At 38.6% G+C, this 22,975-nt stretch overlaps 2 protein-coding genes across 3 annotated transcripts; both read right to left on the bottom strand.

Annotated features, from left to right (window-relative positions):
- Positions 1-73: 73 nt before the first annotated feature.
- On the bottom strand, positions 74-7,551 carry NTAN1 (N-terminal asparagine amidase). 2 transcript variants are annotated; one of them, XM_062588074.1, is made up of 10 exons: positions 7,423-7,551; positions 6,517-6,619; positions 6,331-6,396; positions 5,511-5,619; positions 4,304-4,377; positions 2,919-2,972; positions 1,860-1,913; positions 1,184-1,281; positions 533-646; positions 74-361 (listed from the first exon to the last, which is right to left on the bottom strand). In XM_062588074.1, exons 1-10 carry the CDS (start codon positions 7,501-7,503, stop codon positions 182-184), a joined length of 933 nt encoding a protein of 310 aa, XP_062444058.1. In that variant the 5' UTR covers positions 7,504-7,551; the 3' UTR covers positions 74-181. The 2 variants fall into 2 exon arrangements, with proteins under 2 accessions (XP_062444058.1, XP_062444059.1); XM_062588075.1 differs by having other exon boundaries at positions 77-361; positions 6,505-6,691; positions 7,423-7,507.
- Positions 7,552-8,798: 1,247 nt separating this feature from the next.
- On the bottom strand, positions 8,799-22,975 carry RRN3 (RRN3 homolog, RNA polymerase I transcription factor). Its single transcript, XM_062587965.1, has 18 exons — positions 22,894-22,975; positions 22,616-22,724; positions 22,090-22,146; positions 21,550-21,639; positions 21,333-21,462; positions 20,976-21,035; positions 19,834-19,897; positions 19,316-19,385; positions 17,579-17,677; positions 16,895-16,990; positions 16,284-16,419; positions 15,184-15,314; positions 13,910-14,040; positions 12,915-13,099; positions 12,258-12,366; positions 11,626-11,778; positions 10,633-10,720; positions 8,799-9,912 (listed from the first exon to the last, which is right to left on the bottom strand). Exons 2-18 carry the CDS (start codon positions 22,706-22,708, stop codon positions 9,754-9,756), a joined length of 1,851 nt encoding a protein of 616 aa, XP_062443949.1. The 5' UTR covers positions 22,709-22,724; positions 22,894-22,975; the 3' UTR covers positions 8,799-9,753.

The raw sequence follows: 22,975 nt of genomic DNA, 5'->3' as shown, positions 1-22,975 counted from the left end.
TAAGTAGTGCAGAAAAAGCCAAATTTTTCTGCCAAAATAATTTTATTTTGAAAAGCCATTTTTTACCAGAAATACTTTTTTTTTTTTTTTTTTTTTTTTTTTTTTTTTTTTTTTTTTTGTACAGCAAATTGCTCTTCTGGCAAGGCTATACTTCCCTAAAACAGTTAGCTTGATCTCCAGGTTAGATCTTGTCAGAACAAACCTGTTCCCACAACCCTTCTTCATTTTTTTTGTAGATGCGAGGTTTCCCATCAGGAAACAGGGAATGAGATGGAAATGGGTGTTCTTTTAAAAATGTTAATGTAGATCTAATGTGGGAAACAAAATGGGGTGGCTCAGCCAGTGGCGATGTGGAAAGGTTCTGAAAAACAAGATAGTAGCAAGAGCTGTTTAAGATGCAGAATATGAAGTTCTCAATTATTCTTGCTTTTAATAAGATTATTTTCCACTTTTTCCAGCAGTATACTAAGAAAAATTTTAACAGACTATATCCATCTCTGCACTCAACTAGATTAAGAAAAGTTTCAGTTACCTGTAAGAGCTGTTGATCATCTTGTTCCAACCAGAAGTCCACATGTGGGAAAGGCCTCCAAAAATAAGGTCCAATATGTAGTTGTTCCATCTTTGCATCATAAATGTTAGTCAACTGTAGTGACACAGAACAGATTGCAGGGAACCTCAATATTAGACAACTCTCTATATAGAAGAGAGCAAATCCACTTGATCTGAAAGCCCTTAGCTGCAGCTTCTGTCCTAGACCTACTCAGTGCCTGTTCAGCCAGACTTCATTCCTATTCCATTAGGACTAGCCAATTATTCTGACAAAATAGCAGTACTGGATTTACACTATTCAAGACATTAAACTTCCCTCTCAACTGTAACAAGAAGCTCAGTATTGGAAAATACTGCTGAGAGGATGCCCATGACCTGAATCTCTTTATGTAAGTTATCCATCCTACTGAAGTCACAACACCATGTGAAAGAACTCTGTGCTTCTAAGCACTGGCCTCGTAGTTGAAAGCTCAGAAGTGGTTTGATCTCCATCACTATCCTTTGCTTCCCTTCCACTGTCTTTCTTACCTCTTTTGTTACTGACAGAAGAGTACCGAAGTATTCTCACATTTGACACCTCATTGCCCCTAACTGGTATTCCACCAAAAATGCTTTTTAAAAAAAAACTCACCGATGCTCCCATTAAGGTGTGGGCTGAACGCAAATCCTCATCTGGCCCTTTCTCTGGGAACGTTGCAGGGAAAATCTCTGCTGTTTTAACATTCACAGCTGGCAGAAAATAAAACAAAGATAACTAAAGAAACTACCAACTCCTCCAAATCACTTGTTTAAAAAGCCCAGGACCCCAACACTACTAAGTTTCAGGCAAGCAGAAGCAAGTTTTAGAATGTATCAAATACTATTCTTGTATTTTTCAGTACCCCAGACCTCTTAGCCTATGATAGCTTATTTCTACTTATTTTCAGTGTTGTTTTGACAGTACGTCAATACTCTGGATGAAGACTTTCGAGGATACTAAAAGCAATTAGAAAAGAAACAATAAAAGTAAACAGTGAAAAGAAAGTTAAATTCTAACCAAAGGTTACTGCAGAATTTGACATTGGTCAAAATCATAAAGCCAGTTAAATAGAAAAACAAATCTGTTGTTTGCATTTGTACACAAATACTTCCATGTGCGTGTGTCAGGCAGTGGTACCCAAAGAAAAACCTTACTCTGTTTCCATGTACATCTCAAAAAAGCACTCCTTAACTTTTAGAACTGGCTTTACTAGTCATTAAAGGCAAGCTATTTACTATCAGAATTTGAAAAGCAATCCAATTAAAAAAGATAACTGAACTTAACTCACCTATTCCATAAATGATTGGAAAGTGAATATCCTTTTCCTCTCTGTCATTTAGTTCTGTAAGAAAAAACAAGCAAGTACTACCACCTCAAACCCACGACTTTGGATTTCTTTTCTGAGGCATTCATTTTGTTGTATGTATTAAAGAAAAACATACATGAGGTTGAATAAGAAAATATAAAAACCAGGATGCCTGAGGAAAGTCTTGTGTAGGCTGAAAATGAAAAGCATTTTAAGTAAGTGTTCACTCTGAGCCTACAGGTCACGAGGATAAAAATCAAATCAGATAGAGAAGTAATGGTTCCATTTCAATAGAGTGAAATTAAAGGTATGAAGTAGCTCCTATTTTACCAACATTTAACCACATCAAAAAAGTCTTGCGAGTGCTATTACTTAGCAAAATTATCCATCTCCTAAACGAGACGTGGAAAAAGAAGGGATAGGCCAGAATCAACACGCTTGGGACTTAGAGTAGTGCTTTTTATCTAGTAACATTAGGGACTATTCCGGTCATGTTTTATGAGGAGGCATTTTACAGGGAAAAATAAAAAACTCACAATGCAAAACTTCTATGACACCATGTTTCAAAGATGCAAGTTACCAACTGTGTTAAAATGCAAAGATGGTGGAAATACCATGACCTGAATGCAAGGTAAGGAAGTCATTCCTGCCTTTATGCAACTTTACATATTATGAATTCATTCAAAACTGCAGGGAGGAAGACCTAACATCAAGAGTCAGCATATTTTCTCAGCTGCCTCTCAAGATATTCATAGACATACAGTCTCCTTCCACAGGACAAAGGAGGTGAAATAAGCCAATAATGATCGCAGGTCCTACCATCAACTGAATTCCAGCAGCACTTGGTAAGGAGAGACATTGCCACTGTGTTGCCTATTTGACACCACTGCACACTCCCAGCAAAAACAAATTAAAACGATTAGTATGTAAGAACTGTACTGCTTTTCCTCACAGAAGAGATAAAGCTGTGCCTGCGAAGAGCCTTGTACTTTGATTTCAATGACTACAGATACTTTAAAAGACAAGGAAACATTTTCTTACCTGTTACGCAGAAAGTCACTAAATGAACATCATCTGGTTGGAGATCAAATGCTCCTACAGCAACAAGGATAGCAGCAATGTATAAAACTGACTGGTGGCAAAGCAGGTGCTGTATATAGACGAGGGGGCACTATCAGTGCTGCGCACTGCAGAATAGCTGTGCACAGAGTACCTAATGCACTGTTCCTAGAACAGGCAACAGAGCAAAGAGTAGTTTGCAGACATGTTTCAAACTAACTTCTATAAAATAAAGCCACAGCTACTACAAATAATAGGAATTTACAAAGAGTAGCCATTTGTAATGGCAAAAGCATGCTAAAAACACGGTATTGTGCCATTTCTTTTACTGATGCTGGTTTAAAGTAGCTGCGGCATCACATACTCTCCATTCGTTTTCTACAAATCTAACAGCTCCTATTTAAATGTATGTTCATAAAATGTTAAATATATAGTGAGCAAACCCCATCTTTCATTAAATGTATTTTAATTCTCCTTCTCACCATCCCACACACCAGAACAAAAATCCTTTTTTTGAACTTCTAATAGGAATAGATTGTTCTTTTAAATGTTACACTATGTGCATGAAAATTGGAAAGCTGAAAAATAACTTATTAACCGAAGTATTTTATCCTGTAGAAAACTCTCACACAACGTACAACACACACAACAGGAATCACTAGATGAGAGGACAACAAGGGTGCATGCCAGGACCTTTGCTGGTTCCCTTTTCCTTTTCCTCCAATCTGTTTATCATCCTTTGCCACCTCTCTCCAACACTGATACGTATCCCTGCCCCTTCCCAATACCAGTGGTGGCCAAGGCCTCTCCACACTAGGAAAGTGTGAACAAATCAGAGCACTTAAAGTGACTAAGCTAATACCTTACATTCCCGATTTGTTTGCAAAGCTCCACAGTGACTTCTTTAGAATACAGATTTCACACAGACACAACATTTTTAATCACTTTCAAACAGTAATTAAATTCCACCACAGACATTAAGAGATGAAATGAATAGTAACTAACAAAGTCACCCACATGGATAGATCTAGACAACGACAAACAAAACACCCAACCAAAATCACACAGTATCTCAGCAGCAGAGCCAGGAATCAAGCCCAGCTGACTGCACTCCAATTCTACACTCTCAAATGTAAGCCATGAACAAATTACCAAGTTAATACCCTCCATCCCACACACTGGCCATATGCAAGCCTCAGAAGTCCAACCCCTCTTCACACCAAGTTCTCAGGGGGAGAAAGCACCCTCCAAAACACATCCAGATTTCTCTTCATAAAGTGATAGGACGTTCAGATTACAATCAAACCTTACCCAAATCCAGTCAGAACTACTTTTTGGATACGAGAGTGGAAAAAATGTGAACTTACTAAGAAGCTGATAAGTAAGTTTTTGTGATAACTGCCTATCATCATTGAAACCTCCAACTAGGTGCACTTCCAGCCTAACAGAGATAGAATAACAGGAAACAGCAATTAAAAAGACACCCCAAAGTAAACAGCTTTACAAAATAATTTTCAGCCCAAAATTGCAAAGCAATTATTCAAGAAGCTTCATTTGTTACAGTCACATGCACCGTGTTGATTTGTATTATATTGCAAATTATGGTCAGTAATTCTGTTCTGAACACTCCAGGAATCATCCAGGAAATAGCACAAATAAGGAACTTCAAGAGGCATTTACACACATGCAATTCTGTCTAACCCAGTGGTACCTCCAATGATCAGCATCTCAGGTTTGGACCTGAATCTAGTAATAATTTTTCATTTCCCAGCAAAGGGTTAGTTAAGTGTGAAGTAGTTTGCTCCAGCAGCTTCCTCATAACTATCTTGGACCACAAGGTTCTTCCCTGAGAAGTGTCTGCGTAAAGACAGTCTTGTTTGTGATCCTTTTAGCCAAACTTCTACAAAAATGACTCGGGACCACATCAGTTGGGGGTGGGTGGAAACAGGTCTCAAACAAGGAAAAAAAGCCAGAGTGAGCATATACCACCTGACAACCAGGCCATGGTTTAGCATTTCAAAACTGGGCAACCCAAATCATGAGCTTTTAGAGACCATATCATCCAATTTCATTGAGTTTTTGGTCTTATCAAAATAGACATGAAAAGATTCCTGCACATCCAGGAAGAATCTTGTTAACTGGATTCTGTTTTGGGAGATTTGCTCGATTTTTCAAATGTGAGGACAAGAAAAATCCCAGATGGATTCTCAGACCCCAAAAGGAGTTTACAAAACCAACAGTCTATGGAGAAAAATACAATACAAAAGTATCTGTTTGGAAAGTTAAGACACATCTGAAATAGAAGTCACTGAGAGACAGTAAATGTGAAACCTCATAATGGCATTTTTACAGAGACACTACTCAGAGTAGAACCATATTTTAAGCTATTGCTAAAAAATACTCTCAGAATAATCATCAAGGAAGTAATTTTTATTTCATATACAATCCTTGATCAAAAGATATTTCCTGCACAATTACCGAGACCCATATGATCATATTCAAAATTCCCCATCTTACAAACTGCAGTTACTGTTGTGAAAAACTGCACACAAGAAATAAAAGAGCAGAGCTGACCTTCCATATTCTGTGGTGTTAGAGAAAGATTTTACTGAACTCATGATGAGAGACACTTCAGCTTCTGTGTCTGATCCGTCGCAGTGCGTCAAGCAGGTAGCTCCACTACCTGAGGAAGGCAAGAGAAAACAGTTACTTAACTACATAACTGGAGGCTGTTACACTACCTTCATTTAACGCGTCAGCTTACAATGAGCCGTAATTGAGATCTAGATCCGGCACTTCCCCTGCTAAGGACATAGCCTCTAGCAGAAGGGCTGGGCTGACTGAAGGCAGCAGTAACCACCTTATGCACCTCATTATAAAATCAGTACAATTCAGGAATCAGATCAAGTTATGTGGAGGGTACAAATAACCTCCTACTCAGGATCAGGCAACACCTCCAATGTCAGAAATTCAGGAATGTAGTGAGGGTCCTCACACGAACCAAACCTCTGTTATTACCAAACCTTGCAGGTAGTGCTGGAGATCTAGGATAGTTCCCAACCTAGTAGGACTTTAGCTGTTTCAAGGAAGCATACAAACCCTGTCCAAACAGCTGAATATCAGCCCCTATATATGCAGATGGCCTGGACCTAGTAACTGCCACTACCTGTCGGCCACTAGAGGAGATTAAGTTTGTAACGTGCTGGAGCTTCTGACGCTGAATAAACTAGACTTCCGAAGAAGTCATTTTATTAATATATCACACAGCTTTTTGAGATTCAAGTTTACATAAACATAACTGCAATTTATTTTGTTAATGCAGCATAAACCAATATTGATCCTTGATTCATCACTTCAAATATACAGGTTTTGTTCTGAACACCCTTTAAGGTACCTGTATGTCGGAGCACAACCAAATGACAGGTAGTTGCATCATCTGAGCCAAGAATGGAAACAGAACCTATTTTAAAGGACAGAAACACAGTAAGAACTTTGCTCTCATACGCACTGCTTCAGTAGGGGAAAAAACAAACAAACAAAAAACAACAACAATAAAAAATCATTTTACCTTCCTACATACCATCTTTTGGGCTTGTCACGGCAAATTCTCTCTGCTGGACATATAGGAGACCTCGGGGTTCCACAATTTGAGCAGGCTGACTTCTAAGAAGTTTTGCCTTTTCCTAAAGATAAATGATAATAGAGACTACAGTGGCTGAATTCTCAGGGTCCATTACTTGAGAGAAACATCACCTCTGAAAAGCAAGGGGAGCCAAGTCAGAGAAAAACAAGTCACATTTTGTATTTCAATGTGTTCTGAATTTTTGAGAATTTTTCACTTTCCTGACACCTTAAATCCCATCACTGCAGCCAAAAAGGGGGGGGGGGGGGGAACAAATGAATAAAAATAACACTCAAAGGACAAGCCCTACCCTGCTTTATGGATGATATGGAGGTACAGAAAGGGCTGTATGACGTGCTCCAGACTACAGTGGACAATAATACCAGATCCTAGATGTTAAATCATGACAAGAAACAGGCTTCTTCTTCTTTGAAACTTTTGAAATACAAAAGCTTCAGTCTCCTGCTGCCAGTCCTGCGCATTTATCTGGGGGTTATGGAGACGCGGCCGTTTCTCGGCTCCGCGCTGAACCGCCCGGCACGCAGCGGATTTCCACCGCGGGGCTCGACGACAAGGTGGCTGCACAGAGCCTCGCCCAGGTTCCCGCAGGAGCCTCGCCCCTGCGCACAGCCGCTCGCCCGCAGAGGCGCCCCGCGGCCTGCCGCTGGGAACGCAGCACCGACGCGCCCCAGCCCAGCCGGCCGCGCCCCCAGCAGCTGCGCCCGGCCGCGCCCGCGGGGCAGCGCCGCGCCCGGCCCGGCCCGGCCGACGCCGCCCGCGGCGCTCACGTTCAGCCAGCCTGGGGCCGCCTGCGGCAAGAGCAGCGCGGAGAGCCCGGGGGGGGGGGGGGGGGCGGCTCCTCACCTCCAGGTGCGGGTGGGCGCGGACCATGTCGGCCGTGGGCCGCGCCAGGTCGACGCGCTCGCCGTTAACGAGCAGCGGCATGGCGGGCGGGCGGGCGGCGCCGGGGGCCGCCGCAGCGCGCTCCGCGCTTCCTCCCGCGGCGGCGCCGCCGGCGGCGGGCAGGGCAGGGCAGGGCCGGGCCGGGCCGGGCCGGGCCGGGCCGGGGCGGCGCCGCGCCGCGCGCGCGGGCCGACGGGACGGCGGCGGGGGGAGGCCGGGGCGCGCGGCGGAGCGCGGCCGGGGGGCTGTTACGTAAGGCGGCTCCCGCCGCGGCCCCCCGCAGCAGCCGTTGGGGAACCGACCCCCCCCGGCGCCCCCCCTCCCCCCGCCGCGGCTCGCTGCCCCGGCGGGCCCGAGGGCAGGGGCGGCCCCCAGGGCAGGGGCGGCCCCGCCGCGAGCAGCGATGCCCCCGCCGCCGCCCTCAGCGCCCGAGGAGCGCGGAAAAGGGGCGGCGCGGGCGCGGAGCGGGCCGCCTCGCAGCGCGGTGCGCCTCTCGCGGGGCCCGACTCGGAGATGCAGAATTTCTGCCTCTGAATCAGCTTTCCCCTCGCTACCATCGGTATTTACAGACTCAAACTCTCCTGGGCAAAGCGTGGGCAGCTGCCGCCGCTGCCGGCTGCAGCGACGCCCGCGGGAGCAGCGGCCCCAGAGGGGACGCTGAGGAGACACGGCAGCCCCTCGCCGGCCGCGGGATCAGCGAGTCTGAACTCTGCACACTGAACTGAACTGCGCAACTCCAGCGAAGACAGGTCAACGCTTGGCCCTTTTTAATGTTCTGCTTTGTGTCATTTGCTATGCATCTACCTTCTTTTTCTCCTTTTTTTTTTCTTCCTCTTTTAATGAGACCTAGAAATTTGGAAAGTTTGTACAGCCTTTTTTTTTTTTTAACATGACTGATGACAATGCTAAAGGCAAAGTGACAGAACAGAAAAATTAAGCTCCCAAAGGACACATTCCTTGCTGTTGATACGAGAAGGGCTCTTTTGTGCAAGGAGAAAATGCAATTATTTCAAATTGAATTCATTGTCTATAGCTCAAGAATGGCAAAAGAGAGAGCTAAATTTAAAAACTAAGTCCCAATTTATCCCACAATGCACAGATTCACAGATGAATTTTGCAACATCATGTCCCAAAACTCACTTTCACAGTCTGTCAGAAAAAACATGCTAATTTTGAGAAGCTAGACAACACACAGAAAGGTGCTTCACATCATAAAGAGATTTGTTTTCGAAGACATAGGATTTGTGCTGTTTGCATCAGTCTGTACTGGCTCTGAATAAAAACACGGTCTTGAAAGCTTACAAATTCAGACTATAAAGAAGGGCAGACAAATGGAATTGCAAAGCTATTAGAGTTTTACCTCAAAAGTGTGACATTTTCAACTAAATGGTACACAGGTAACATTTTTTCCATCATTTATCTTTTTTTCATGATTGCTTACTCTTAGATTTGAGAAAGAATATAAAACACGCAAAGAAACTCTTCACTGACACATGAACACCACAATGACACCATCACTTCCTTTCTGCAAGGGAATTTTTTTTCCTCTATTTTCAGTATTCACATATGAACTTTAAAAGTCTGAAAACAAATATACATCTCAGAGTGCTTTCTTGGCATCTCAGAGAAAACTATCTACAAATCATACATTCAACTACTCTGTCATTTTCAACACTTCCAGCAATCAACAGTTTGGAAAAGTTTTGTGTCAGCTACATATTTAAGCAGTGATAATGCTTACTGTCTGAATACACTTTCCACTATCAAACAGCTTTACCAAACACTATTCTACAGATAGGAAAAGCTTAAGAGATATGTGCAAAAAGAATCGTCATCAGACTGAATTCTTGGCTTCCCTATCACAGTCTCATACCATTACTTTGCAACTAACTCAAAAAAACAGCCATCAGAGTACACTTTAAATACTAACAATGGAATCCTGGTCCCACAGAAATCAATAGGAAAACGAACCAGAATTTCACCCCGATATACAAAACTTTGTAGAGAAACATTAGTAAACAGAAGCTTTAAAGTCAAGAAAATAAACTATAAAAAACCTTTGAAGTCATAAAAACCATTTCAATGTGAAATTTGTAAAATACCACCCTATTTATTCACTAGTCTTTTCTAGCAACATATGAATTTATCATATCTGTAGAAATCTGATCAAGAAGCAATTTTTCTTAAATGTAGTTATTTAAATATTTGCCAGTTCAGAAAGTTGAGCTCAAGTCTCTTCTCAGAGCAGAAAATTGCACACAATTTCAACCCTTTCACTTCTGTTTCTCCAGGTCAGTGTGGATATTGCACATAACAGTCTAGAGGGGAGCCTATGGGGCTCACAGGGCTTCGGGTATTTGACTCATAAGAGTTTGGAGCAATTCCAACCATGCCATCATTCTTAGGAGTTTCTCCTTTCAAAAAGTCATCATCTTCATCTTCAGAGGTACCCTGCACAGATTTAAAAGTCAGTAAGAGCAGAGACATAACTACAGTCCCTTAAGAGTTTTCTGCTTTGCTCTCAGTTAAGATGTCACAGAAACAATGAATGTTGAGACCCAGAAAGATTTTTTTTTTAAATAAATTCTGAAGTTGTTCAATGTTGCAGTAATAAAATCTGCTAATCAAACAACTATAAAGATTAAAAATTTCTCAGTTAACAAAAGACATCTACAAAGTTACACAATTAAGTACTTTTACATGTTGTCACAGAAGTCAATGAAAAAAAAGTTCTAAGGACTTGAACAAAAAGCTGACATAGGATTGGCACTCTACATGAGACAGTAAACAAAGTATACCAAAATAGCAGAAGGAAATAATTCAAAACTTGAGCTGTGTTACAATTGTCATGGCTAGTTCAAATTATGGAAAAATTAGATACACTCTCATTACGAAACACAGGCATTGCAAAGTGGATTTCTCAGGTATAATAGCAAAATTGATGTCTCATAGTACTTTAGAGATTAACTCCTAACACTGACACCTCAACTCACCAGTCTCCCTAACAGCACCTCAATGAAAACAATCTTTACAAGCTTCCTGACCAATTCCAACCACAGTTTCCCACAAAGGTTAACTATGCTCACACTCATTAAAAAATTAATCCTGCAATACAAGCAGCTGATAGATATTTGGCAAAAGTGGAACTGAATTTTGATCGAAAAATATTACCCTTTTAATGGGTTTTTTCAGATTCTCAAGATCTTCAGCACTCAGTTCTTCCCAGAACTGATAAAAAGGTTCAATGGTCTTCTTTGATCTGAAACAAGAATTAAAGCATAGTATGAGTTAATGAATTCAGTTAAAAGCAGAAGTAATTACTATATACATTTTGTTTTGGTAATACAATATACCATGCTTGGCATTTTCATAGCCATCTATAGGATTTTATGAACTTTTCCAATTAATCCCTCTACATATATGTGAAGAAATAACTCCATTTTGCTGACAGAAAGACCGATAGGTAGAAATTAAAACTTCTTCCTTGTCAGATACAGTCAGGAATCTAGATCTCCCAATTCTTACTTGTGTACTTTTAACCAGCTGGACTATGCATAGTTTCTTCCAAATTTATAGAAGATAACATCATATGCTTCTATCAAGTATTTTACTTCTAAGGAAGGTCTCTGTTCTGTGGAGACTTCTTTTTTAAAGACATAAAATAACAGAATATGGCTATTGTATTACATTAAAGGAAAATCAATTCAAGCACCAAAGTGCTAGCTAGACAATTTGAAAAGCTGCAAATAAACCACTATTCATTAAGAAAGCAAGCTACTTTAAATAAGTTGAAGTGTCCAATTATAAACTACTATACTCAAGGTACAAGAAACCACCACTACAATCCCAACAATGTATGTACTAGATTAACATTATGATATTTTAAAGACTCTTTAAAACAAGACCAAAGAAAAATTATCAAACATAACAAAATTAATTACATCTTAATAGAAAATTGAGTCTTGTTCTTTCTTCCATACACATGTATCATAATGGGGTTAAATTTCAATTCAAATCTCTGACAGTCTCTGGCTAAAATATGCTATGCAAAAGGTACAAAAGATGGGGAAGAAACTGCGTTATAGAAACACTGAAAGTTTCTTACAATTTTTTATTAATTGTCTTCTACAAGGCAGAAATAAGTTGATTATTTTTAAACTATACCTTTTGAGCATGTATGGATCAAAGGGGAAGAAACTGTCAAGTGGGTTAGTGCACGTTTGCACAAAGTCACCCCCAGTGCCACTCCGAACAACTGGTATAAACTGTCTATTGTTCCTCTCAATAATTGTGTAGCAGAACACCAGTTGGTATTTCCTTTTAAAAAAAGTAACAAAAATTAAGAGAGAAGCATTTCTAGAACACACAAAAGCAAGGATTTCAGATGTTACAGTGTTATATTTAAGAAACATCACTTCTATCTACTGTTTTGCAACTGTTATTAGGGGTTCACAGAACAAGACAAGTGTGTTTAAAACCTATTCTCTTCTTCAGCACTTCAGAAAACTTCACTTTAAGGAGCATTAGCATATCATACATCACCAACTTTAGCACCAATATAAAGCTATGGACCAATTTTAACATATTGCTATATTTCATTGGATCTGAATCAGAAATAAACATAGCCTGTCTACAATATGACCAATATCATAAGACTACTCTTGGGCTAATAGTTGATACTATACTAACAATTATGAAATAAAAAAAAATTAAGTGGGTTTTGAAAACTGTGCTATTATTATATGCACACTCATATAATCTTTATCAAGTAAAAAATGAAATAAATGAGTAGGTACCTCGTAATGGCAGCAAACAAGTTAACAACAGAGGGTATACAAATCTTCAAAGGGTTTAGCTGACACATAACAACACGTTCAAAATTTAAACTCTGCAGATATGACAGACCTTCAAAATAAGAACAATTTACAAATACCCATTACACATCATAGAAGCTTAACTTAATTTCTAAAAACTCTGCACAAAACCACAGAAGTACTTTCTATAAGAGAGTTAATTAACACTGACCTAGCCCACACCTTGCTCAGCAGAAAACCTATTCTAATTTATGGTAACGTGTCACAGTACGAAGGACCCTTCTACCAGCCACCTAGCAACGAAGATGCTACACTTACATGCCTGTGTTCAGGGACTGACAGAGGCACACAACTATTACAGACTCATTAATTGAAGCCCACACTATTTCTATACAGCTGGAATTCAAACATGCTCAATAAGCGTGGCTAGAAATTCCAGGTTGAGGATTTACTATTTTTTGTAGAGCAAAAGACAAAAATCACTTAGCTCAGTAGACCAACATGTATACAAGCCATCTTATTTCATTTAAAATACAACAGCATAAAGTTGCCATTAGTTACCTGACTGAACTGACAAGACACATCAAGAATAAAGCTTGCAAATAAATCTCTAACTCCCTTCAAACAGAACATACTCACCTTTCCTTAAATTTCCTTCCAAAAGTTGCTTATGACGGAAAATAAGCGTATAGAATACCGCCTGACACGTAGAATAAAATGGCCCATGGAGAGCTACATCACAGTAAGCATTAGTCCCCATATCCTGATTATCTATGTATTTGTGCATCCAGTTAACCAGAAGATCCAGGCATGCTTTTACTGTACTATAATAGAGAAAATAATATGCAAGAATAGCATATGAATTGTTCAAGGATCTCATGTTATAAAAATATCAGTAAGAAAATCACATTGTAAAAAATAGATTGTTACAAGCTTTTTTATAAATGTATTAGAAAATCACAAACTGTGAAAGCACAAGATCCCATGAATTTATGTTTTATGTGACTGAGAGTAAATAATAAAATAACTAAGTATTAAATAAATATTAAATAAGTAATTAAAATCTTGGACTATGAGTAGCATAGAGGCAGATGCCTCCAATGTCCAAGGAGTAATTCCAGTATCTGTTTAAGTTCAACATTCAATTCACTAAGGCTACAGCTTGAACAGATAAAAACATAGAAGGTACATGTACAAAAGAACACTCATGTGTTGAAGTATTTGAATCCATCTGTTTCAAAATACTTGAACACATGACTTAGATGTCTCAAAATCCAATCCATCTGCATTAGGCATTTCACATAAAGAGATCTGGTTTTGAATATCAGATATACTGAGCATCCATGACTGCCTGAAATCAGCATAACTTGCCACTGCTCAATATTTCTTGTTAAGTGAAGCCTTAAATAACAAGTCCTGAATCCCAGCAAACATTAGTCTACATCCTATAAATACCAAAATGCTCTGGAAACTTCAAGAGAATTCTGAAACAGTATTGCAGAAAGTAAAAAAGAGTGTATTAATACATTACAGGCAAAGTTGTGCAATCAGGAGACCAACACTGTACCTCTGTACAGAATCCTCAGCAAACATTATAAATTGTTTAGTTCTGCTCATTCATCAGAATAACTTACACAATTGGAATAAATTTAGCTCTTGCCAAGAAGCTGCCAATATAACTCCCAGCAGTCTGCCTGATCACTGAAGGATTGTTTGGATTATGTATTTTTTTCCAAAGATGATCTAAAAATGCCTCAGCCAACCCCTGGAAACAAGACACATGAAATCATTACTTGTTACGTTGATGCCTCTGTAAGTAATAGATTCCTAATACTCAATACTAACTACCATAATCAACCAGAGAACCCCCCAACCAACTAACACTGCAGTAAATAACTACTCCTACACATGATGGAAAAAGCACATAAAAATCTATACTCTTTTCTATGTCTTTCTCTATATTTAGTTGCAAAGAGTAAACAGAACTCAAAGTCTAGGAAAGTCTGGAATAGATATAGGAGAGGTCTTTAAGAATTAAGAGCATTAAGGAAAAGGTAAACAGGAAGCTTGTAGCAGAAGAGGTATGGTGTATCTGATGAAAATAGCAGGAAGTTGAACTTAGCGGAACCAAATGTGATTCTTCACCCAATAAATGCTTACATCGTCCAACTTTTTGTCACAGAAATCCTGGATTCCAAAAATTCTTATCAGCACAAAAAGCAATGATATATCTGCACTTTGAATATGTCCATCATGGGCTGTTACCATAAAAGAACATCACCTTGGCTCAGAAAACTGCTGCAGGCTGAGAACGTATGCTGGCAAAGCACCATAACATGCTTGCCCCACTCCAATATTCTTTCTAATAAATCCACTATTCACCACTGTCACAGACAGAGTGTTAGCTTAATTGGATCTTTAGAAATTCTTATTCAAAAAGTATGGATGTTCTTATTTAAGTGCTGTATTAGAAACGGCAGCATTTCATTTAAGAGAGATGGGAAAGAGCAGAAGAAAACAGTAAACATGATGTCCAAACTAAAAAGCTAAAACAGTCAGTATCTATAAGATAGCTTTTGGATGCTGAAAGAATTTGGTAGAACACTATGCCTCAGGTTCAAAAGTCCAACTGATTTTTGTAAATGAGCTGTATTAACGAAGTGCCTTCAAGCCGGCCTAGATTCCACTTATTTGTAGTTTATGCACTGCATGAAAAAAGCAACTATATAATGGAAAACTTAACAAGAGAGAATGCAAAGGGACGAATGAGTACTGATGCACCATTTTCAGATAAATGTAAGGTAATGTTGGAATTTCATCTGAAAGCAGCTATCTGTTGTAGGAAAACCAAACAAAACCAATAGAAATAACAAAAGACATTTCATTAAAAGAAATGGAGTCTACTCACCAATTTGAAGCTACAGATGTAAAACATGAAATACTGTACATGACATGAAGCATGTGTTGGTAAAATGAGCTTGTCAAAAACAGAAACCAGGTCCCGATACAAATCTTTTGTCTTGTTGATATCAAGCTTGCCTACATAACAACAGTAACAACAAAAAAAACAAGTTTGGATTTTTACTACCCGCAGGCTATGAAAATGACATTTATAAAATCTTTCTAAACCAGTAACAGACATCTAAAGAAATACTGTCAACCTGACTTCTGGGTTTATCTGACATTCAAAACAAAAATATTAGGAGTAAAACTTTCCCAGATTTCAGTTCTAATGTTTTTTATGTCAGTTACGTTGGAAAACGTACATGCACATGCACACAGGTAAGACATGCAAACTTTGCAGTAATCTGTTAATTCAGAAGAACCAGAAGGAGATACTATGCAACAAGTTATGATAACTTGAATTAAGTGACAAAGAAGCAAAAGCATCTTCTAAGAAATACAGCACCTTAAAAAATGCCAACAGACATTTGTTCATGTTCCATCAAAGAAGACAAAGTGTTTTTCCCATAACACGCACCTTTTTTTCGCACCTTTTTTTTTTTTTTTTTTTTTGCATTTCAAACTGAATAAAGTGGTTGGTGTTTTAAATCTACTCCTAGTGCTTACAGTGTAGAAAGAATCCTACTTTCCCATAATTCTAATACTCAAAGCAAGTAACACAGTAAAAGCAAATGATAAAGTACTGTGCTTAATCAGTAAGTATTTCCAATCTGCTACGAAATTTTGTAGCACCATGGAAAACAAAACCCTATTTACCCTTGTACCTTGTAATGTTACAATTTGGATAGTGTCACATTTGTATAATCAAAACGCCTACAGCTGAAGAATAGACTTTAAGGTCATAAATGGACCTCTGCGTTCTCCTCCGACAAACAACTGACAAAGGTAAGAATCCGGCCTAGAGCTTGCTGAGAGCAAAATTTGCCTACTGAAGAGTCAGGGCTTCATCTTGCAGCAGCATAAGTACAATCTCCACTTGTGTTTTTCTTACTCATTAGCAAAACAAAACAAAAAAAAAATCAGTTAGAGTTCATGTGTTATTACCATCTACATGGCAGACATCTTTAATATAAGAAAATAGAATGGTCATCAAAATGTCCAGGCGCTCTGCAAGTGGATGGGCCATTCTCTCACTATCAGAAGAGGCAACTTTGTTCCCTTTTGTTTCTTCATCTTCCTCCTGGTAGGTAAAATGGCAGTCATGCATCTTTTATACATACAATACCATAAAGACAGCAATCAGAGGAACAGAAGTACAGAATTTCTCTGTTCAGTGATATGCTACTGAAAGTTAAAACAAACACAAGCAAAAAACCACCACTATCTAATTACACAGCTTAGCATAGCAAGTTTCTGTAAGCTAAGCCAATTACCGTGAACTCTTTAATTAGGTTTATGTACAGCTGCTTGTGTTTTTACATAAGGAAACTGTTCCATAGCATGCACGCATGCTCAGAATTACATGAATAAATCAACACCCAAAGAACAGATTAGCCATTTATCAGCTGTTCAAGTTTGAAGATCTGGGTTTTATACGTTTACAGTCCAGTAAATACAAAGTAATAATATATTCCTATGCTATCCTATTTTATAGTTCACAGTCACCTAAAACACAAAAATTTCTATCAAGTTTTTATTAGAACAAGATAGCCCACCATGTCAAACAGTCCCTTCTCTGTAGATTTTTCTTCACTATCAGAATTATTAGCAGTTTCTTCAGCATCTTCAATATCTTGCTGTGGAGTGCTAACCTACAGTTGCAACAAAGAAATTAAATTTTATAAACCTTGCTTTGTTAGTTACACAAGAAATCATAATACTCCTAACTTCTAGCTATATGTTATCCATGATTAAATGCACATTAATATAACGATTGATATATACATACGAACACACACTGACTTTTCAGAACTTTACTTGCAGAAGATTAGCTTTGCCCCACACAAAACAGATTGATATATGCGGAGGTTCTCCAAAATAAAGAGCATTAATAATTTGCAATGCTTCCCCTTCTGTGTTTTTAAGAATACAAATCCTTTCATTATAAGGCAACAGTAAAAGAGATCAATTGTGCAAAGAGTAGCATGTTCTCCACATCTTGGCACTGATAACCACAAAAAGATTATTTTGATTCTGGCATGGAATTTCCATGCAGTGACTAACATTACATATCACACTGTTATCCTCAGCTGTGGTAATATGCATAGCTTACGATTATGTGCACCGTTGGAATATAATTTCTGTTGAGCTGAATACTCAAGAGTTTCTCTGTCTCTATTTTTTGAGTTTCTGCACTTTAACACAAAACTTTCTTAAAAGATGACACAAAATAAACTTACATCCAGCTTTAACAGCCTTTCAACAATAAGTTCCAGAATTTCAAGCCTCAGTGTTGGAAGGTATACTGTAATTCGTAGCAAGTTATGAACATAGCATTCCTGTAACACAAAATTAAAAGAACTGTCTATAGTACTGTTAACTGGAAGTTTCATTCTTGCCAAAGATTTTTTTTTAAATAAGTTTCTTAATCTAAAGTTCTAAAAATAGCTGGAAATAAGACTGCATTCAACCTAGAGTAAGTTAATGGGTAATCAAAACACTAACTTTTAATTGTTAAACTGTGTTACCATTAACTTCTAATCTACAATTTCCATGCTAATTTTTCAAAATATCTTTAAACAGAATGAGTGTAAACTCAGAAAGGTTAAATATTAATTTCCATAGGAGTTCGCCTAACCTTTCTCTAGAAAAAATGAAAGCCATATGCCTATTCTTTACTATGTCTAGACACAGATCTAATAGAACTGTTTAAAATGAGACTGAATACCTCTTTACTTTTATTATATTAAGCCAATTCAAGAACAATCCCAAATTCCACACACAAGTCTTCCCAGAGTTCTGCATACATTTCAGACAGGTTAACAGGCAAGTTATATGAGCGTGCACGTTCCCATACACACATAAGATACAAAACAAAACACTGCAACTTGCATAGAGCAAAACTGACAAGTTTAGTTAGAGTAGCTAGATTAGGTAAAGGTAATTAGTGCCACATTTAAGTATGCTGTAGTCTCTTTGTGAATATGCATTATAACACAACCTTTAATTATATAATACATATGATTTTTCCACAGGCCCTCTTCTGCACTTTAGAGCATAAGATGAGAAGGACTAATTCACGAGACTCTGTAAATTGAAAATATTTACCAATAATGCATGGACCATATTTTAATTACACTCCACTCAAACCTCAGTCTCAAGACAATTATTAATTTCTTCACAATGTGCTCCTCACTGAAATGTTTCAAAAATTAAATCAAATCATTCTCATAAGACTTGGTAATAACTATTATCAGCCTCACTTTACAGATAGGGATCTGACACTTAAAGTTTCTTATGTAAAACAAAAAATATCTAGCAAGAAATACAAACAATTTTGAGTTTTTTCAGCACGTGGTAATTTCAAAACACAGCTCCAATTGACATAAACTGCTGCAGCAGGGATCTGCCCTTCTGTAAAGAAAGTGCCCAGATATCAGATTGGAAAGCACAAAAATAAAGATTGCAGATGAGCAGTGACCTCTGAAAAGCTGTCAGATTACTTTTCACCACACAGAGGCATCAGGGCAGAGATGTATACTGCTGGCAAACTGGTTTTCAGCTGTAATATCCACTGCTTTGTTTGCTTATCAAATCCCCTGTTCATTTGCTACATACTTTCCAATTTTTACAACAAATGAGACAGGTATCCTACCGTCTCCTTACTATACAACCCTGAGATTCAGCGTCAAAGAGGTCCATCTTGTGCATTGATTAAGAAAGCAATCCTGTGGAAAAGATATGCAGTTATGTCATTAAAGACTAGCACAATGCATATGCACAAGGAATTCAAGTATGCTTGGACAACCTTCATACTAAACAGACACACAAAGACATGTATGTATGTATGTATACATAAAAATGCTATGAGAAGATTCTTAAACAATGCACTCAAACATTTGTGTTCAATTGCCAAACCAATTACCATGCTATGGAATATTTTTATACATAAAAAAAAAAAAAATCATTGTTCTTACCAAAGTTCTTTCCGATTTATTTATGAAAGGAAAGTTTTCCACAAGTATTGGCATAAGAAACTGTGGTGTTCTGCAATAAAAAAGTAGTTAAAGTGTCATCATGAGAGCAAATATCTAAGCTCCAGCTCTACAAAGAGAGACTGGAATAAGCTTATTTCACAAAATGTTTTTTTCATTTTAAGACAATTAACTACACAAGATCTGTTCTCACAGTACAGCAGAACAAATGATGAGCAGCAAACTTTCACTGTTGAATTCTTGGAAGCTACTTCAAACATGCTGCTATGAACATCGTTTTCCCTACTTCCTATTTCCATTAAAATTAACAAGATTTTCAGACTCTGAAGTCTACGCAAATTTCAAAATGATAGGACACAACATTCCAGTTACTGAATAATAGGAAAAAGTGCCATGAAACTATTACACTTCCAATTAGCAGAAGAAAAATTAATTCACTGTTACACAAGCTTTAAATATGCAAGAAAAGGCCAGACAAAATTATGAAATTATATACTTACGAAGGAACATATCTTGCTACAGTTTGCAATGCTCTATGGCATGTATTAAAGTTTTCAGAAAGGTCTAGAAAAAGAAGAAGTACTCTTAACAAGTTGAATGTAGAGTACTAATTCAGGAACAAGAAAAAATAGTTCATATCAACTAAGCATTCTAAAGATTTCCAAGGAAATCACACTTGCCAAAACTAGTTTTTGGAGTCGAACTGCTTTACTACCAAAATTATTGTGAACAGTAATTCTAAACAAAACTCACAGTATTACAATTAACAAACTCTGAATCTGCTGCTACCACCAAAGCCAGGTATTGTTGCTATACTCTCTCACACTAAGTGTTAAATATGGAAATCCCAAATTTAGACCACAATACAAAAATAGTGAGAAGATATTATAGCAGAGTCTTAAACTAGCCAAAATATATTGAAAGATCACGTCTCATTTTCCCAGCAGGCAACAAACAACTAATCAGACTAATATAATAATACAGCAGTGTGTGTGTTTGTTTGTTTTTGTTTGTTTGTTTGTTTTTTGGATGGGGGAAGGGAGGTTTGGTTCATCCAAGCATAGCCACAGTAAACACTTGAATTGTGGCTCACTCATCACACGCAAAACTGAGATTTATTCCAGTGTGCAAGACAAAGAAAGGCTATCTTGTGGCCTACTCAATAAACAAACTAATCATGTAGCATTTTGGTTACTGATAGCAATTGGATTTGAGCTGACTGCAGGCAAACAACAAAAGATCCAAGAATCTAAAGAACAACCAACATGATCCTAAAAACAGGATCTAGGTAAATAAAATGAGAACAAAAAAACTAATTTTGTTTTTATGTTTTTTTTTTTTTTTTAAACAAGCTATGGCTTGGGAATGCTCTCCTATGCATTTTTTTTGTTTCTACAGATATTGTACCAACAGTAGCATTTAAAAGAAAAACAGATCAAGTCACCACACCATTGATTCAAGAAACTTAATTTCAAAAAATTCAAGAAATCCTCTGACTTGATAATTTAAGAACTTAATGTAAAATCTCTGTAAAGAAACAGTAACTCAGCTAAATTCTGTAAAAATAGACCAACATGCGCACTGCACTTGTTACTGAAGAGCTTACAATAACATATACAACTCACACTTCCTTTATACTCACTTTCTTCATCATCATCAGAATCTGAAATATCCACATCATCTTCTCTGATTGTTATCCGAGCTAGCAAAAAGAGAGATTATTATTGCCAAATCATACAAATCTTATAGGTAAAACTCTCAGTGCCAAATCAAAACACATAGAAATGGTATCTGACTGTATCATCCACTAGAAAATGCTTTCTGAAATGTAAGCCACATAAAATGGATTGTATTTTACCTCAGTTATTCAAGTGAAGAAACGAATCAATAGAAAAAAAATACCAGATTAATTCTGGCATGCATTATATTTATACAGAATTATCTAGAAAGACACATTTTGATAAGCAAATAAAGAATTTTTTTAAAAAAAGTTACTTACGAGGAACAAACTGTGACACAATCATGCGGAGGCATGGCCTAAGATGGACCGTTTGTGCTGACACTAGATTGCCAAGAAAACCCAGATATTCTTCAACTACATCTCGGCTTCTGCTCAACCATGGCAGCTTCTGAAAGTAAGTAAAGAGCAAGATGTCAATCACAGAGATTTTGAATACTAAACTCTTCATCTTTGCATATAACAGACAGATATTTACCAGCAGAATGCTGACCAATTGTTCAAAGTCTTTGGTCAAGTATGCAACAGAAGCTCGGAATTCATGCAGCCAGTTAATGATCTGAGCATCCTTAACATAAGCAGAAAAAACAAGTAACAATTTCAAAAAATAATATGACCTATTACTAGAAAATAACAAAACCTTTAAAATGACAAAGCAATGACTGACACTGTAAATAGAAATTATTTTCACATTAACATGCTGGGAATTTCTTGGACTAAGTTTCTACCCTCCCCAGTGAAAGTTGTTCAATGCAAGAATAAATGCACAGCAACTTTCAAACCAAGAGCCTGCCTGTTAAGTTAAAGAGTTACATTAAAGGCTGGGCAAGGGATGCAAACCTGACTTACACAGAATATATTTAAAAGAGATGGCACTCAGAGAATCTTTATTTTCTTTTCTTTTGCTCTTAGTTTAAGCAGTTTAAGCTTTAAACACCAGAATCACTTTCCCAATGATTATATTCAGATCAAAAACTAACATTTAAGTCATCACACTCTTCACTACAGAAACTCTTACCTTTATGTCCGGATCTGACAGCTGATGCTTTAACAACTCAAAATCAGTGGTTTCACCCTAATAGGGGAAAAGAATACAAAACACAAACCACGATCATATATTTCTGCCACGAAAATACAAGTTTCATCAGCATATCTAAACAAGCCGATACTGTTTAGCAGTGATACAAATCAGTAAGAAAGCTCAAGTCAAGCAAAAGTAGCAGTAGCAGAAGGCTCTCCCTGAAGGGCAGCTTTAGCTGTCAGGTAATTTAGCTGTCTCCCTGTAAAAGCAATTGTGATCATTTTGCATCCTTTGGTATCACTTGAACTTTGCAGCCATCAAGTGCGTCACCCAAATAAGGTTATGGGGGAATTTCTTTAATCTACAGAACAACGCAGCCCAGTATATGCCCAAAGGACTCAGCTACCTTCAGCTTCCTTTTTCTACGTCACCAGACGCCCCCCATGTTAATCAAACTAAGCCTTCGCATAGAAATTAAGCGCTGCAAACTCGATTTACGATGGAGAAAGACCGTGACAGTCACCTTTTCGTACTTCAGCAGGATATCCGTCAGGGTGCCCCCGAACCGCACCGTCTTCCTCGGCGGGGAGCTGATGAACTCGTCCCCTCCCAGCATGGCGACGAGCCCGCGCCTGAGGAGAGGCCACGCGCCGTGAGTGCCCGCCGCCGCCGCCGGCCTCAACGGCCGCGCCGCCCGGCCGCGCCCCCCACGGCCCCGACCCCCGGCCACGAAAGAAAGGCGGCAGCGCCTCTCAACAACGGCCGCAGCCACCCCCCGGCCCCGCCACCGCCCCGCCTTGCCTTGCGCCGGCGGCCGCCCGGCTAACGGCGTAGGCGGCGCCACCCGCCGCGGCCCTCCCGCGCCGCCCGCCGCTGCGGGCCC

Source organism: Rhea pennata, chromosome 15, assembly GCF_028389875.1.
Source record: "Rhea pennata isolate bPtePen1 chromosome 15, bPtePen1.pri, whole genome shotgun sequence".
Lineage (NCBI taxonomy): Eukaryota > Metazoa > Chordata > Aves > Rheiformes > Rheidae > Rhea > Rhea pennata.
The sequence above is the reverse complement of the archived record's forward strand: the minus strand, read 5'-3'. Positions and strand labels throughout refer to the sequence as shown.